This window comes from Loxodonta africana, chromosome 5, assembly GCF_030014295.1.
Source record: "Loxodonta africana isolate mLoxAfr1 chromosome 5, mLoxAfr1.hap2, whole genome shotgun sequence".
NCBI lineage: Eukaryota > Metazoa > Chordata > Mammalia > Proboscidea > Elephantidae > Loxodonta > Loxodonta africana.
In genome coordinates, this window is record NC_087346.1 from 81,044,372 (window position 1) to 81,060,253 (window position 15,882).

The 15,882-nt window shown below is 39.7% G+C and overlaps 1 protein-coding gene across 1 annotated transcript; it reads right to left on the reverse strand.

The window, feature by feature from the left end:
• Positions 1 to 12,483: 12,483 nt before the first annotated feature.
• Positions 12,484 to 14,826, reverse strand: LOC100663814 (C-X-C motif chemokine 5). The gene is made up of 4 exons (XM_003414222.4): positions 14,600 to 14,826; positions 14,313 to 14,445; positions 14,117 to 14,200; positions 12,484 to 13,789 (listed from the first exon to the last, which is right to left on the reverse strand). Exons 1-4 carry the CDS (start codon positions 14,706 to 14,708, stop codon positions 13,771 to 13,773), a joined length of 345 nt encoding a protein of 114 aa, XP_003414270.2. The 5' UTR covers positions 14,709 to 14,826; the 3' UTR covers positions 12,484 to 13,770.
• Between the last annotated feature and the right edge of the window lie 1,056 nt (positions 14,827 to 15,882).

A 15,882-nucleotide genomic window follows, 5' to 3' on the forward strand; every position in this document is an offset into this window, starting at 1 on the left:
TCCCGCCACTTTGTTGTAGCTTTGCCCCATTATTTTACATGGTTGCAGAGCATTCATAGCACGGTCAGTAATCATCCGATCCACATCTTACTGACGATGTGGAGGGTGATTCCAGTTTTGCACTATTACAAATTGCAATGAAATATTTATTCCTCAGTTTTTACATTCTAGTTCAGTGTCTCAGTCTCAAATTCACATGATAATAGATTATGGCTCGCAGAGATACGTATAGGGACATATGCATTACCTGATTGCTTATATGTGTTATTGACTGATAGCAATCTTTGTCCCGTCCACCAGACTTGCTTCTTTATCTGGATTGTACACTTTGGAAGGCAGAGGTAAGTGCTCCATGTCCTTTGAATGCTTCATGAATCCTACAGCATGTAGGATATAGGATACACAGTAAAATAGGTCCTAAAAAAATGTTAGTGAATAAATCAATAAACAGGTAGTACATGAAGGGAAGTTTCCCTTTTCCTTCTAAGCAGCCACAGTTCCCAGACCAAACTCCACATGAACCAAAGCCCCTGTGGTACAGGTGATTTGGAAGGCTAGAAATAAAGGATGAGACAGACACAGGTGGCCTGGGGTCACAACTTGTCTTCCTGTTACAGCTATATACCAGCCTTACATAAAGTCATTTAAAATTCCCATTTTATTTTATGTTTTTTTCTGTAACTTGAAAATTCTAGAAGGAACTCTCAAAATATTAAATGTTCAAAGTTACTTTTTACCAAAATATTGAACAAATTAAACAATTTTCCTGACCATTTTTTTTAAAGCTTTCAAGCCAATTTTCCCTGTTACTTAACAGTTACTGACTGTAGTTAAAAAAAAAAAAAAAAAAAATTTTTTTTTGTTTAGGTGTCATCAATTTGGTTCCAACTCATAGAGATCCTACGTACAACAGAAGAGACACTACCCAGTCCTGTGCCATCATCACAATTGTTATGACTGAGCCGATTGTTGCAGCCACTGTGTCAATCCATCTCCTTGAGGGTCTTCCTCCTTTTCACTGACTCTGTACCAAGCACGATGTCCTCCTTCTCCGGGGACTGATCCTTCCTGATAACATGTCCAAAACACGTGATACTTAGTCTCGCCATTCTTGCTTGCAAAGAGCTTCTGGCTGTATTTCTTCCAAGACAAATATGTTCGATAGTCAGTGTTCTTCACCAACACCATAATCCAAAGGCGCCAATTCTTCTTCATTCTTCCTTATTCATTGTCCAGCTTTCACATGCATATGAGACAATTGAAAACACCATGTTTTCAGTCAGGCACATCTTAGTCTTCAAGGCGACATCTTTGCTTTTCAATACTTTAAAGAGATCTTTTGCAGCAGATTTGCCCAATGAAATTTTTTTTTCTTGATTGCTGCTTCCATGGATGTTGATTGTAGATCCAAGTAAAATGAAATCCTTGACAACTCCAATATTTTCTCTGTTTATCATGATTGTGCTTATCGGTCCAGTTGTGAGGATTTTCTTTCTTTTTTTTTATGCTGAGGTGTAATCCATACTGAAGGATGTAGTCTTTGATCTTCATCAGTAAGTGCTTCAAGTCTTCTTCACTTTCAGCAGGTAAGGTTGTGTCATCTGCGTAACGCAGGTTTTTAATCAGTCTCCCACCAATCCTGATGCTGAGTACTTCTTCATGTAGTCCAGATTCTCAGATTATTTACTCAGCATACAGATTGAATAAGTACGGTGAAAGAACACAACCCTGACACACACCTGATTTTAAACCATACAGTATCCGCCTGTTCTGTTCAAACGACTGCCTCTTGATCTGTGTACAGGTTCCTCATGAGCACAGTTGAGCATTCAGGAATTCCCATTCTTCGCAATGTTATCCATAATTTGTTATGATCCACAGAGTTGAATGCCTTTGCATAGTCTGTAAAACACAGGTAAACATCTTTCTGGTATTCTCTGCTTTCAGCCAGGATCCAACGGACATCAGCAATGATATCACTTGTTCCACATCCTCTCCTGAATCTGGCTTGATTTTCTGGCAGTTCCTTGTTGATGTACTGCTGCAGTTGCTTTTGAATGATCTTCAGCAAAATTTTACTTGCTTATGATGGTAATGATATTGTTCGATAATTTTCACATTTGGTTTCATTGCCTGTCTTTGGAATAGGCACAAATGTGGATCTCTTCCGGTCTGATGGCTGGGTAGCTGTCTTCCAAATTTCTTGGAATAGACCAGTGAGTACTTCCAGTGCTGCATCCGTTTGTTGAAACATCTCAATTGGTATTCTGTCAATTTCTAGAGCCTTGTTTTTCACCAGTGCCTTCAGTGCAGCTTGGGCCTCTTCCTTCAGTAACATTGGTTCCTGATCCTATGCTACCTCCCAAAATGGTTGACTGTCGACCAATTTCTTTTGGTATAGTGACTCTGTAATTCCTTTCATCTTCTTTTGATGCTTTCTGAGTCGTTTACTATTTTCCCCAAAGAATCAATATTGCAACTCAAGGCTGGAATTTTTTTTTCAGTTCCTTCAGCTTGAGAAATGCAGAGAGCATTCTTCCCTTTTAGTTTTCAATCTCCAGGTCTTTCCATATGTCATTATAATACTTAACGTTTGTCTTCTGGAGCTGCCCTTTGAAATCTTCTTTTCAGCTCTTTTACGTCATCATTTCTTCCTTTCACTTTAGCTACTCTATGTTCAAGAGCAAGTTTCAGAGTCTCTTCTGACATCCATTTTGGTGTTTTCTTTCTTTTTAATGATGTCTTGCTTTCTTCATGTGTGATGTCCTTATATCATTCCACAACTCATCTGGTCTTCAATCGTTAGTGTTCAATGCATCACATCTATTCTTGAGATGGTCTCTAAATTCAGGTGGAATATACTCAAGGTCATACTTTAGCTCTCATGGACTTGTGCTAATTTTCTTCAGCTTCACCTTGAACTTGCATATGAGCAGTTGATGGTCTGTTCCACAGTCGATCCCTGGCCTTGTTCTGACTGATGATATTGAGCTTTTCCATTATCTCTTTCCACAGATGCAGTCAATTTAATTCCCGTATATTCTACCTGGCGAGGTCCATGTGTATAGTCACCATTTATGTTGGTGAAAAAGGTATTTGTAGAGAAGTTGTTGGCCTTGCAAAATCCTATCAGGTAATCTCTGGCACTGTTTCTATTCTCAAGGCCATATTTTCCAATTATCAATCCTTCTTCTATGTGTTCAACTTTTTCATTGCAATCTCCAGTAATTATCAATGCATCTTGATGGCATGTTCGATCAATTTCAGACAGCAAAAGTTGGTAAAAATCTTCAGTTTCTTTATCTGTGGCCTTAGTGTTTGGTAAGTGAACCTGAACAATGTTTGTATTAATTGTTCTTCTTTGTGGGTGTATGGATATTATCCTATCATTGACAGCATTGTATTTCAGAATAGATCTTAAAATGCTCTTTTGACAGTGAATGCACTGCCATTCCTCCTTGTCGTTCCCGACATAGTAGACCATATGACTGTCCATTCAAAATGGACAATATCAGTTCATTTCAGTTCCCTAATGCCTAGGATATCAATGTTTATGCATTCCATTTCATTTTTGATGATTTCCAATTTTCCTAGATTCATACTTCATACATTCCATGTTCTGATTATTAATGGTTTGCAGCTGTTTCTTCTCATTTTGAGTCATGCCATATCAGCAGACGAAGGTTCCAAAAGCCTGAGCCCATCCGCAGCATTAAGGTGGGCTCTGCTTTGAGAAGGCAGCTCCTTCCCAGTTATCTTTTGAATGCTTTCCAACCTGAAGGGCTCATCTTCCAGCACTATACCTGATAATGGTGCACTGCTATTCATAAGGTTTTCCTGGCTAATTCTTTTTAGAAGTAGACGGCCAGGTCCTTCTTCCTAGTCTGCCTAAGTCTGGAAGCTCAGCTGAAACCTGGGTGACCCTTCCGGTATTTGAATACCAGTGGCATAGCTTCCAGCATCACAGCAACACGCAAGTCCCCATAGTACGACAAACTGACAGAAGTGTGGGTGAGTTACTCACTATGGCTAGTGAAGTTCTTCAGTCCTGATTTTTTAAAAAATGTATTCATCATTTTTCTCCATCTCATTTTTTTCTTCTGATTACTTAGAGTCAAGCAGTAGAAAATGTTCAACTAAGATGATTTTCCACCTCTCCCACCCAGAAATTCATATTCTTAGAGGCAAAAACAAAAAAACACACCCTTTGCTGCTGAGTCGATTCTGACTCATAGTGACCCTATAGGACAGAGTAGAACTGCCCCCATAGGGTTTCCAAGGCTATAAATCTTTACGGAAACAGACTGCCACATCTTCCTTCCATGAAGCAGCTAGTGGGTTTAAACCGCTGACCTTTCAATTAACAGCCAAACACTTAACCACAGTGCCACAAGGGCTCTTTCTAAGAAGCAAGCCTAAAGGAAAAGCTTCAGTTGAAAATTAATATCTTTCTGAGAACTGGAATGTGGAGTGAATTGCAGAGAGAAGCTCAGTGGGAAACAGAATAAGCAAAGGGGATCCTTTTCTAGTACTTTGTGAGTGAGAACTTCTTACTCTTATGTCATTATCCAAAAAAATAGAAACCAAACCCATTGCCGATGAATTGATTCCAACTCATAGTGACCCTGAATGACAGAGTAGAACTGCCCCATGAGGTTTTCAAGGAGCACCTGGTAGATTCAAACTGCCAACCTTTTGGTTAGCAGACATGGCTCTTAACCACTATGCCACCAGCATTTCCTATGTCAGTATAGTGCTTGATACATTGTCTAATTCACAAGTAAGAAATCTCTATATTCAAATGTAAGCTCAGAATGATTTTCCAGAGCAATATATAAAGATCTACAGCATTATTGCAAGTATTTTTTTGTTTTGTTTTGTATGTCTATCACAAGTTCCCCAAAACTAGTATTGACTATATTTATCGTATTGGCTTCCCTAGACAAGCACTTTTTATTCCATAGATAACCCACCCAAATTTATTTCCTGGCTTATTTAGTAAGATTGCTCAGAAGTTCCTAATCCTTCTGGGGAAACTCTTCTGAAATAATGGTGCTGTTTGAGTTGGTTGGTACCAGGAAAGAGAGAGGCACGTAGCACAAAAACATCAAAACATTGTCTTAATCAACAAATGCTTCTTTCTGCAATAGCTGCATCATCAGCAAGGTTCATCAGGAAGCATTGATGAATTTTTTGAGTCACTAAAATTTCACAAGCTTGTTAGTCAGCATTTGAGGTAAAGAAACTTCTTTTTACTCATTTAATTTATTCAACAAATATTGATTAATCATCTTCTATGTGCCAGGCATTACATAGTTTTCTTTGTTGTGTGATCTACTAATTTATTTTATAAACGTGAGACTTAATTTAGCAAAGCGATTGGTTATAAATATCACTACTACTGCTGCTACTACTGCTGCCGTGACTACTGCTGTTCACTGCTATTACTGTCATTTGCATGATTTCCATGATGAAAAACACAATACAGATACTGCTAACCTGGCTCTACAGAAATGGGTCAAAGGGATTTTAAAATAAGTTATTCAATCAAAAGCAGTTTGCTTATACGAAATTATGGTTTAAATGAATGTTAGGAGTAGAAATAAGCATGAGAGGTTCTTGGGTTTTAAAATAACTTGTCAGCCTTTTTATGACGTTTTACATTAGTACTCTGTTCTTTTTGTGGCAAGTTATTTTATATCCTTTTCCTTTAAGTCATCATGTAAAAAGCAGAGTCATTCAGGAAACTGGCAAGCTTTCCAAGACCCAAAACAGAACTTATCTGTTAGCTATTTTGAAAGAAGTATCTAGAGACATTAGAGCATCGTTGTCCATTAAAGTTAAGAAATACATGAACTCTGCCTTACATAGAGCATTTTGAACTGTTGTTTTTAGTAGCTGTCGAAGTTGCCATTTTGAATTGATCCCCAGATCCTTCTCCCAAGTATGAAGGAACTAAGCTATGCTTTGCAAGTTAGCCTTAAAACCAATTTCTACAGATGATACTAGGGATAATAAAAACTTAAGTCAGTTTGTTAAAGCAGTGATCCATCAATACATTGAAATAAAAAGAATTTTTATAAAAATACTATCCAACAAAAGATTTTCTATAAATGCTGAAATAAAATGTGTTTTCAGTATCATCCTGAATTGACAAGTAATTTTCCAAACTCAACTGCTCTGGCGTTCAAATGTTTTGCTGTGTACTTGCCAGAGCTGAAGCACGAGGTGGGGGGTAGCAGGAAGGGTGAAGGAGTTGATGGGAAAATATCTTCCTGGGTGTCATTCTATCCGAGCACTGCAAAGTTTTACAGGCCTCAGAATTTTTATTTTATGTTAATTAAAATCTTTATATTTTTTTAATATCAAATACATGAATACAACTCAGTTTCACTAGGTATTTATTCATTTCTGGGAAATTCTAATGTAAGGTTGCTTGAGAGTGCAAACACATTAAATTCTTAACAAATACCATTGATTCTATTTTGCTCTGTATCGATCCCGAATTTGGTGGCTTAAAGCAATTTATTTATGATTCTATATGTTAATAAGAGGTTTTTCTGTCATCTTTCTTGAGCTCACATGAATGGCTGCATTCAGTCAGAGGGCGAGGGCAACTGGAATGGCCAAAAAGTCCAAACTGGCCTCATTCACGTAGGAGTTGGTTGGTGCTGGCTACCAGGTGAGAGCTCTGCAGGGCTGTCTGCTGGACACCTCGGTTCTCCTCCTCCTGTGTTTCCCTTCCATTCACTTCTCTCTCTCTGAAGCTGTGCTGTCTAACCTATATGCTCTTTCAGTTTCTTCTAGATGGTACACAACAGCTTTCCCCAGCTGCTGGGAATGCTGACTGTGGACAGCTCACAAGTGAGTTCTCTCTGGGCATTGCCTTCAGTCTACGGGAACTATCTCCTCCAAAGTTATGCTCATTCCCCAGGGGTAGCACACATTAAATAACTGATCAGTGGAGGGACACAGAGGTCTGGCCCTTTACCTTAATTTAGAGCAATGCTGAAAGGCCATCCCACCTCCAAAGCTTCTGGTAAGATCTCTGCTGGGACAGCATTGTGGTTCACCCTCTCACTCTGCCCAGTCCTTCTTCCTCAATTCCTGTGATGCGTGTTATTTTAAGAGCACGACCCACGTGCATGTGTGCACACACCTCTCACCTCAGAGTCTGACTCCAGAGAATCCAACCTAAGATGCTCTTTCTGTTTTTCAAACCTAGTTTCATCTCATTGAGTTTTCAAAAAAAAAAAACTTTGTTCTGTGGGAAAAGTCTATTTGCAGCAAAAAAACCTAAACTTAGGCTGAAAACTCTTCATCTTACTAATCTTCACATCATAAGGATTCCACACAGGGTCTGGCATGTAACATGATCATCAGTAAGTGTCAGCAAATATTTCATGGGTGAATGTTTATCAGAAGGGAAATATATCATGTTTTGATAATGTTACCAGGTGACTGACACAAAATATATACAGAATATGTTTCCAAAACTTCTTTAAAAGGACTTATAGTGACAAATGATTAGGAGCACTAAAATGAATCATTTAGGCACACAGGAAGTATATGGATAGAATTGGGAAAAAAGTAAAGGTACTTAAACTATTAAGGTTTCCGTTTACTCATTTGTAAAGGGGAGCTTGAATTAGACGAAGTGGGAAAGGAACTAGTATTTATCAAGCGTCTACTTTGTTCCAGGCTAGCCCTTCATATCTATGAGGCAGATATTATTCTGACTACAGATAAAACTGAGGAGTGGAGAGGGTAAATAAATTGTCAAGATCACATAGCTAAAAGTATTCAGAGCTAGATTGGAAACACAAAGTTATGACTTTGTACTGAGCCAGAAATTGTAAATAAGTATAACTAGTCTCTCTTGCTGAAAATGAGTCAACCCTAGAGGTGAATCAGAAACAAATATCATAAATTTACATGTAGAGGAAACACATCCATTAAGAAATTTCTGAAGGGAGGTTCTTTAAATTTCTCTATATTTAAGGAACAAACCACTAGAATTTGAAGGAACAAAAAAAATTTGGACCTAAACTCTAGATTTTTCTATATCACTATCTCACTCTCTACATACTTGAAGTATGAAAACTTCTCAGAAATAGAACATTAATTTTGCTGACTCAAGAGCAAAACTAGATCATCAGCCAAAATCCAAATCATTGCTCACTCTCCCCTTCTTCCGTGCTTTAGTCAGGGAGGCAAATCAAAAACCCCAGGTGCCCATTCTGTCTGGTATATTTTTCATTTTGTCTGATATTTCCAGTTCAGGAAAGACTTTTGAAGTTGTATACAGTATGAGAGTTACCCACAGCAATCTTCTTCCTTAGAAAAACAAAACCACTAGTCATATTTTATCATAGGTCTTGTCATACCTTCAGGAATTGAGGGATTATGTGACACCCAGAGGCAAGTAGGGAAGTCTGGTAAAATGAAGGTCATTAATTACGCATTGAAAATTGCCTGAATTGGGGCTGTAACACAGTGAATTTTAGCTGACCACTTGTTCAGTTGCCAGTGATTTCATAGATGAGAAAGTTTCAGATGGTTAACAAAGTAAAAACAGTGTTTAAGGGTTAGAAGGTGGCACAAATGGTTTGCTCTTGACTACTGACATAAAGGTTGGTAGTTCAAACCCACCCAGCAATCTGCTTTCATAAAGATATAGCCAAGAAAACCCTATGGAGCAGTTCTACTCTGTAATGCCCGGGGTCACCATGAGTCGGAATCAGTTTGGCAGCAACTTTTTTTTTTTAATGAGGAAATTATAAGACATATACCTTTTGTTGTTTTAAGGTACCATCGAGTCAGTTTCAGCTCTTAGTAACCCTAGGTACAACAAAGCAAAACACTGCCTGTTCCTGTACCCTTCTCCCAGTTGTTGTTACGGTTGAGCCCATTGTGTCAATCCATCTCATCGAGGTCTTCCTCTTTTTTTTACTGAACCTCTACTCTACCAAGCATGATGTCCTTCCCCAGGGACTCGGCCCTCCTGATAATGTGCTTCTAAGGAGCAGCCTGATTGTACTTCTAGACATATACCTAGAAGACGTTAATTTTTCCCGTGTGTGTTATTTCTTGAGTTTTCTAGTGACAGCTAGTAATAGGGTGGTGAGCAGTAGCCTTCACTGAGGTCCTTGTATGGATTAAACTCCAGTAATAGACTGTAATCTATTTTCTTTATAGAATGGTCAATTGTAGAGAGGGCATGGCAACTAGTATTGCAAGGATATTAAAAAATGAGGCCTTTTCCTATGGTCTATGAACAAACTAAACTTATAAAATCTTGCTTCTTAGGAAAACAAAGAGTTTGAATGGTAATAAAAATATTAATGTTTGTTTCTTCAGGGAACACATAATTCACCCCTACAAAGAGCATTTAATATTTTTTTCATTTATTCAGCAGTATTTTGGGGCTGATATGACAAGTTGAGGATTGTTTTAAACACTGAAATCTCTAGTTCAAACATTCATGGTAATTTACTTTTTAGTATTTCCCAAGGATCAGTGCATAACTCATAGGAGCCATGGTGATGCAGTCATTAAGCGTTTGGCTGCTAACCAAAAGGTTGGCAGTTTAAATCCACCAGCTGCTTCTTGGAAACACTATGGGGAAATTCGACTCTGCCCTATAGGGTCAGTATGGGTCGAAATAGGTTCAAAGAAATAAAATATTATTTGAGAAAGCAGAAAGAGATCATAGTAGATAAGAACTTTCTGAAAGGGCAGAAGTATTTTGTGCTTTTCTATATTGTGCTGGAAAAACTGTCAGCAAACCCATCTCTCTGAATCTACTCTAGGTTTCTCTCTCTGTCCATGTATGTATTAAAATAGTTGTTGTCAAGTTGATTCTCATGATAATCCTATGTGTTTCAGAGGATAACTGTGTTCCACAGGATTGTCATGGCTGTGACTTTTTGGAAGTAGTTCGGAGGCCTTTCTTCCAAGGCGCCTCTGGGTGGGTCCAAACTGCCAACCTTTAGGTTAGTAGCCAAGCACTGAACAATTTACACCACCCAGGAGGCCAAATATATATATATATATATATATATATATATATATATATATATATGTATATATATATACACACACATACATACATACATATTTATATACATACATGTATATTTATTGATATATTAATATATAAACACCCAAATATAATATCACATATATTAACCTGATTTATATTTCACATTAAGGAGAGTGGTTAAACAATATGGAAAAGCCTAGGTCAAATAGAGATATGCTAATAATATATTACTAAGCATATACTAATATATACAAATACATTCCAATATTAGCATATACAATATATTAATCTGATTGATGTGTGTGTGTGTGTGCATAGTGATAGGATTAATCTCCTTCCTTTCCTTTTCTTGCTTTTCCTAAGAATGGGCTATTTCAATGAAATTGTAATTTTAATACTGGAGAGGCAATGGGGATTGTTTAGCCTAGCTCAATCATCTGTTTAAGCACCTGCTCTGTCCTAGGCAGGAACCCTGTGTCACAGTGGTTAAAACACTCAACTGCTAATAAAAGGTTCTCAGTTCGAACCCACCAGCCACTCTGCAGAAGACAGATGTGGCATTCTGCTTCTGTAAAGATTACAGTCTTGGAAGCCCAATGGGGCAGTTCTACTCTGTCCCACAGGATCACTAGGAGTTGGAATTGACTCAACAACACACAACAACAACACGTCCTAGGCCCTATCCTATTAACTGTGATGACATGATAAGCATTGTCCCTGCCCTCATGTAGTTTACATTGAAGTTGACATAGACACTAAACAATCACATGTGTAGCTACTCTATAGTCCTGTTGGTGAGAAAATGTTACAAAGGAAAAGAAAAGGAGGCGTAAAAGGGGCCTTAATCTGGTGGGGGGAAAGGGTAAGAGAGGTTGCCTCAAGAAAGTGACAGGTAAGCCGAGTCCCAAAGGAAAGATTGAGTTAGCCAGGTGAAAGTGAGGGATAGGCGTTGTAGGCTGAGAGAATTGTATACGCCAGAGCCCTTGTTGAATTACTTGTAGACTATTACCTATAAAGAAGGAGAAAAGAAAGTGAAGGAATTAAAATCTACTTAACACCTACTGTGTGCCAGGTTATTGCTTTTAGGATACTACCTGATAACCTGAGGGTCAGGATAACACTAATTAAGACATTCTATGCCAGGCTTTGGGGATGTGGAGATGGATGAACTACAGTTGATTCTCTGGGAGAGCTCTTAGTACAGTAGGGTAAAGATAAAAAAAAAAAAAAAAGCTATGAACAATTAGCAGGGAGGCGATATTTACTACAATTCAAGTATCTGTAAGATGCTATAGGAACATCAAAATGGAAACCATGAGCTCTGATGGGAATGAAGGAAAACTTGATGAAGGAGGTATTGTTTGAGCTGAGTTCTGAAGGATAAATAAGCTTCCTCTTGCAGGTAGAAAATGGATAAAGCCCCTTCTGGTAATTCTTGTTAGTTGCCGTAGAGTAGGCTCCAACTCAGGGCAACCTTCCATATAACAGAATAAAATGCTGTCTGGTTCTGCACCATCTTCATGATTTTTGGTATATATGAGTCCATCGTTGGAAACCCTGGTGGCGTAGCGGTTAAGTGCTACGGCTGCTAAACAAAGGGTCCGCAGTTCGAATTCGCCAGGTGCTCCTTGGAAACTCTTTGGGGCAGTTCTACTCTGTCCTATAGGGTCGCTATGAGTCGGAGTCAACTCGACGGCATTGGGTTTGGTTTTTTTTTTTTTTTTTTTTTTTTGAGTCCATGGTTGAGGTATTGTGTAGTGCCTTTCAACCTAGGAGGCTCATCTTCCAGCGCTACACTGGACAATACTCTGTTGGGATCCACAGGCTTTTCATTAGCTAATTTTGGGAAGTAGATCACAATTCTTAGTCTGGAACTCTGCTAAAACCTATCCACCATGAGTGATCCTGCTGGTATTTGAAATACTGGTGGTATAGGTTCTAGTATCATAGCAACACCCAAGCCACCACAGTATGACAAACTGACAGATGGTTGGTAATCTTCCAGGTAGAGTCCCCAGCAAATGCAAAGGCATAAGGGCAAGAAAGAATATGCCCAGTTAGGGAACTAGACACCTCACTGCAGAAAGAATGAGGGAGAAATGAAACTGAAGTCAGAATCAGGAGTCTGAGAAGACAGGACTTCATTTGCCACACTTAAAAACTCTTATTACATGTCTAGGAAATAGTAAGTAAAGGATTTAGGGTGGAGAAGCCTTAGTCCATTTGTGTTTTTTAAAAAACCCAGAAGCTCCTAGAAGTATGAAGGAGCACCAGGAAGGGGAGTGAGCCTGGAGAAAGGTTGGACTAATGCAATGGCATTGGGAAATGAGGGTCCTCTCTGCAAGCCTGAGAGAAGTTGAGTCCAGTTTTCCAGTAAAACAGAATAAAAGATAAATAACATTTATTATAACAGTATAAGAAGGAAGAAACAACATGAATGAAATTTTTAAATCTTTTATTTTTTTTCTTAAAGAACAATGGAAGTACTATAAACAAATAAGACACAGAAGTGCCGTTTTAATACAGTGAATGTGGTGCATATATAATTCTTTATAACAAAATGTCCAAGCTTTAAAAAGACACACTATAACCACCAGAAAATCTTAGCAGTGCTGTGTTTATATTGGAAGACTAAATAATGGATTTATATTCAATTAGTTTCAATATGTTTTTAAAACTTTCAGAGTACAGATCATTGTTAATGCTTTTATTTTAAAAACCATCTAAAAGAATGCATTTCTATAAAAATGAGAAATCAGAAATTTACCTATTACCTAGCTTCTTCATCTATCCAAACATATTTAGTTACTAGAATGTAGTACCCTTAATATAACATTTAATAAATCAAAAAAAAAAAAAAAAACCCACTGCTGTCGAGTGGATTCTGACTCATAGTGACTCTATAGGACAGAGTAGAACTGCACCATAGAGTTTCCAAGGAGTGCCTGGTGGATTCGAACTGCTGACCTCTTGGTTAGCAGCCACAGCACTTAACCACTACACCACCAGGGTTTCCATTTAATAAATAGCATGTAACATCAAAGTTTAATGAGTAAATGATGACATTATGCCATACTAAGAAGACATCAAATATCTAAAGTTATAGGAAAAGTATGTATTAGTCCTTTTAGAACTTAAACATTAAGAAATTCTAAATAAAGAAATACATTCTACATGGATAACTGTATGATACACCCAGCTTTCTAACACAATATGACTTAAACAGCACCCCAGGGTCAAGAGTAAAAATGTTCTGTAATACATTTCCCCAAGAAACAATACCAAAATATCCATGTCATGAGAAGAGTGAGGATTACAGTTTAGCTCCATCAACATTTTATGAAACATCATTTACATATTAAATCCATAGCCTTTTCAGTAACACTATAAGGACTATATTCTAGAAATACAAAAATCACTTTCAATTCAAGACACGTTGAAAGATCAACAACCAGTGATTCTTGGCTCACAATTTAGTCAATTGCCAAAAGTTTCAATAACATAACAGATAAAATAAATAGGAAATATTATGGTAAATACTTAATAAGCTTAGCAGAACGCTGCAGGGACAAACTGCCCCCCTACTCAAAGTGGGAAATTCATGAAAAAGGTGACTGAAGGGGGAAAATTAACTCTTGCTTTTCATCTTCTCCGGTGGGAGATCTCTAGAAAACCGATCTGCTGAAAACTGGGTGATTTTTCCACTGCCTGGTCCTTTCTCTTGATCAGTTTTTCTTTTTTCCACTGTTGAGAAAAGAATTATATCAGCTTAACCAATTTCCACTCATTCCTCTATTCCATCCTGCTTTCAAAGCTCAGAGCTGAAAACGTTTGGTAACAACAAAAAGAGAGATCAACAAAACCAAAGAGTATACATAAAAACGCATCTCATTAATGAATTCTGCTTAATTGCTTAGCCAATGACAGGCACGATTGGATTAAGGTTTTTCCAGAAAAGTTTTGAATCGTCACCTCTTTTCCTTGACAGCCATTTTATTCTAAACCTGGTCTGGAATGTGGCAGCCAGAACCCATAAAGAGAATAAGGATCAAAGATGAAAGCGATAGGTACCCGTCCAGAATTCTCTGGATGATTTTCTTGATCAAAGGGGCTTCTGGGTCCAGGCAGACTTCCTTCCCGCTCTTCAGGTAGCCTCTGCAAAGAGAAAAATAGGATGCTCCCATGAGCCACAGGGGTTGAAGACCCAGGCTGGGCGACTTCACTCTTGCCCTGGTCACAGTGAATACCGAAGCGCGCAAGGACTTACATCGCTTCCACCTTAGGGCACTGCGGTCCCGCGGCGATCACCTGTAGATTACTGATCATTTTGGGGTGAATCCCAGGGGTGATGACTAAACACATGCAGCGCAGCTCTCTCACCACGGCCGCGACAGGACCAGCTGGGGCAGAAAGAGAGACACTGTTACGGGGCAGGTTGCTGGGAAAGCTCTTCTCCAGCAAGCACACTTTCCCGCGCCCAGGATGCAGGACCCGGCGTGAGGCTGGGACGCGCGGCTGCTGCCCGGGGACCTCCCGCGGGCGGTGAGCTCTTACCGCTGGCGAGGGGCCCCGGCGGCGTCAGCAGCAGCAGCAGCGACAGCAGCAGGCACAGCGAGCACGAAGGTCCGGGGATGCGGACGGCGGGGCTGGACCGGAGACTCATAGCAGAGAGTGGCGAGGAGCCCAGGCTCGGGAGGCTGGAGGCAAGCGAGAGGAAGCGCGGAGATTTGAAGCACTGTGGCTTCCCTAAGTGTTCTGGGCTCTCTTTTATCTGCACTTACCCCCTTCCTCCAGGCAGAAAACTCTGGAGTGGGATACTTGCGAAATGCCCTGGACTCGCGGGCGTGGTGGTGGGGGGTGGGGGGGGGCGGTAAGCGGCTGGAGTTGGGGAGGGGAGTGACTGGGAGGAGCTGACTGCACCCTCTCTTGGGCAGATGCTGCAGCTCGGCTCCGCGGAGTTTGGAGGAGCCCTAGGTAGGAGCCACCGTATGGGAGCCCCACATTCCCCCACATCCCCGGCAGGCTAGCGATGGCCAGCGTCTCCTGGGGACAGAGACCTCTGGGAGGTGCCCTTCGTCTCCATCTAGAGAGAAAAGCTGGAGCCAAAGTATCAGGAGGTTTGACTTAAAAAAAAAATTTTCTGACCGTCTTGAACCCTTTTATTATTGTTGTTGTTATCATAGTTTAGGTAATGGAAACCGTAGGTTTTTTTTTTTTTTAACCTGAAAGCGTTTCCTCTCCTGCTTGCAGGCGGGTCATTTCTAGGTTCCTGCCATCAGTCTACCATTCCCTGGACTTCAGCCAGTTTTAGAATCCCAAATAACATGGTAACGTGTCTCAGCTCCCAGTTGAAGTCCAGGAACGGGTTCCAAAACCAGGCCGGCTTACTGGAAACTCTGTGCTTGTAGTATAACAAAAGCGGTTCAGAAAACGAGTATCACTGAGCACATTGCCCTGGAAGATGACGCCTCGCTTCCCGCAGTTTAACACACTATTGAACTGGAAAAAGTCACCGTCTTTGCTAGAAAGCAGGGGATGAAGCAATGCCAGAGAGGCCAAGCTAGCTGTAGCTACGGTGGGTATTTGAGCCAGTTCGGAGCCCCGGTAGGAGGCAAACGGGTAAATATCCCACCAGCTTGTTAAGTCTCTGGAGTTCTTTGGAAAGGGGTAGCCTGATCTGAACACTTTTAGCCTCAAGGTGGGAGCCTTTTGAAATGCATGAAACTCAAAAATCTTACTGGAAGCCTCATTTTTGTGTAGATTGAGCGCTGTCTTAGATGATAACCTCACAAATGTGTGAATTTTCTAAACTTTTGACAAGTTTGCCTTTATTTCTG

Excerpts from the sequence above, each read along its gene's own strand:
- LOC100663814 (XM_003414222.4), bottom strand. The coding sequence starts at position 14,708 with ATGAGTCTCCGGTCCAGCCCCGCCGTCCGCATCCCCGGACCTTCGTGC. Across the intron at positions 14,446-14,599 it reads GCCGGGGCCCCTCGCCAGCG|CTGGTCCTGTCGCGGCCGTG; the intron begins GTAAGAGCTCAC and ends TTTCTGCCCCAG. Across the intron at positions 14,201-14,312 it reads TGCCCTAAGGTGGAAGCGAT|AGGCTACCTGAAGAGCGGGA; the intron begins GTAAGTCCTTGC and ends TTCTCTTTGCAG.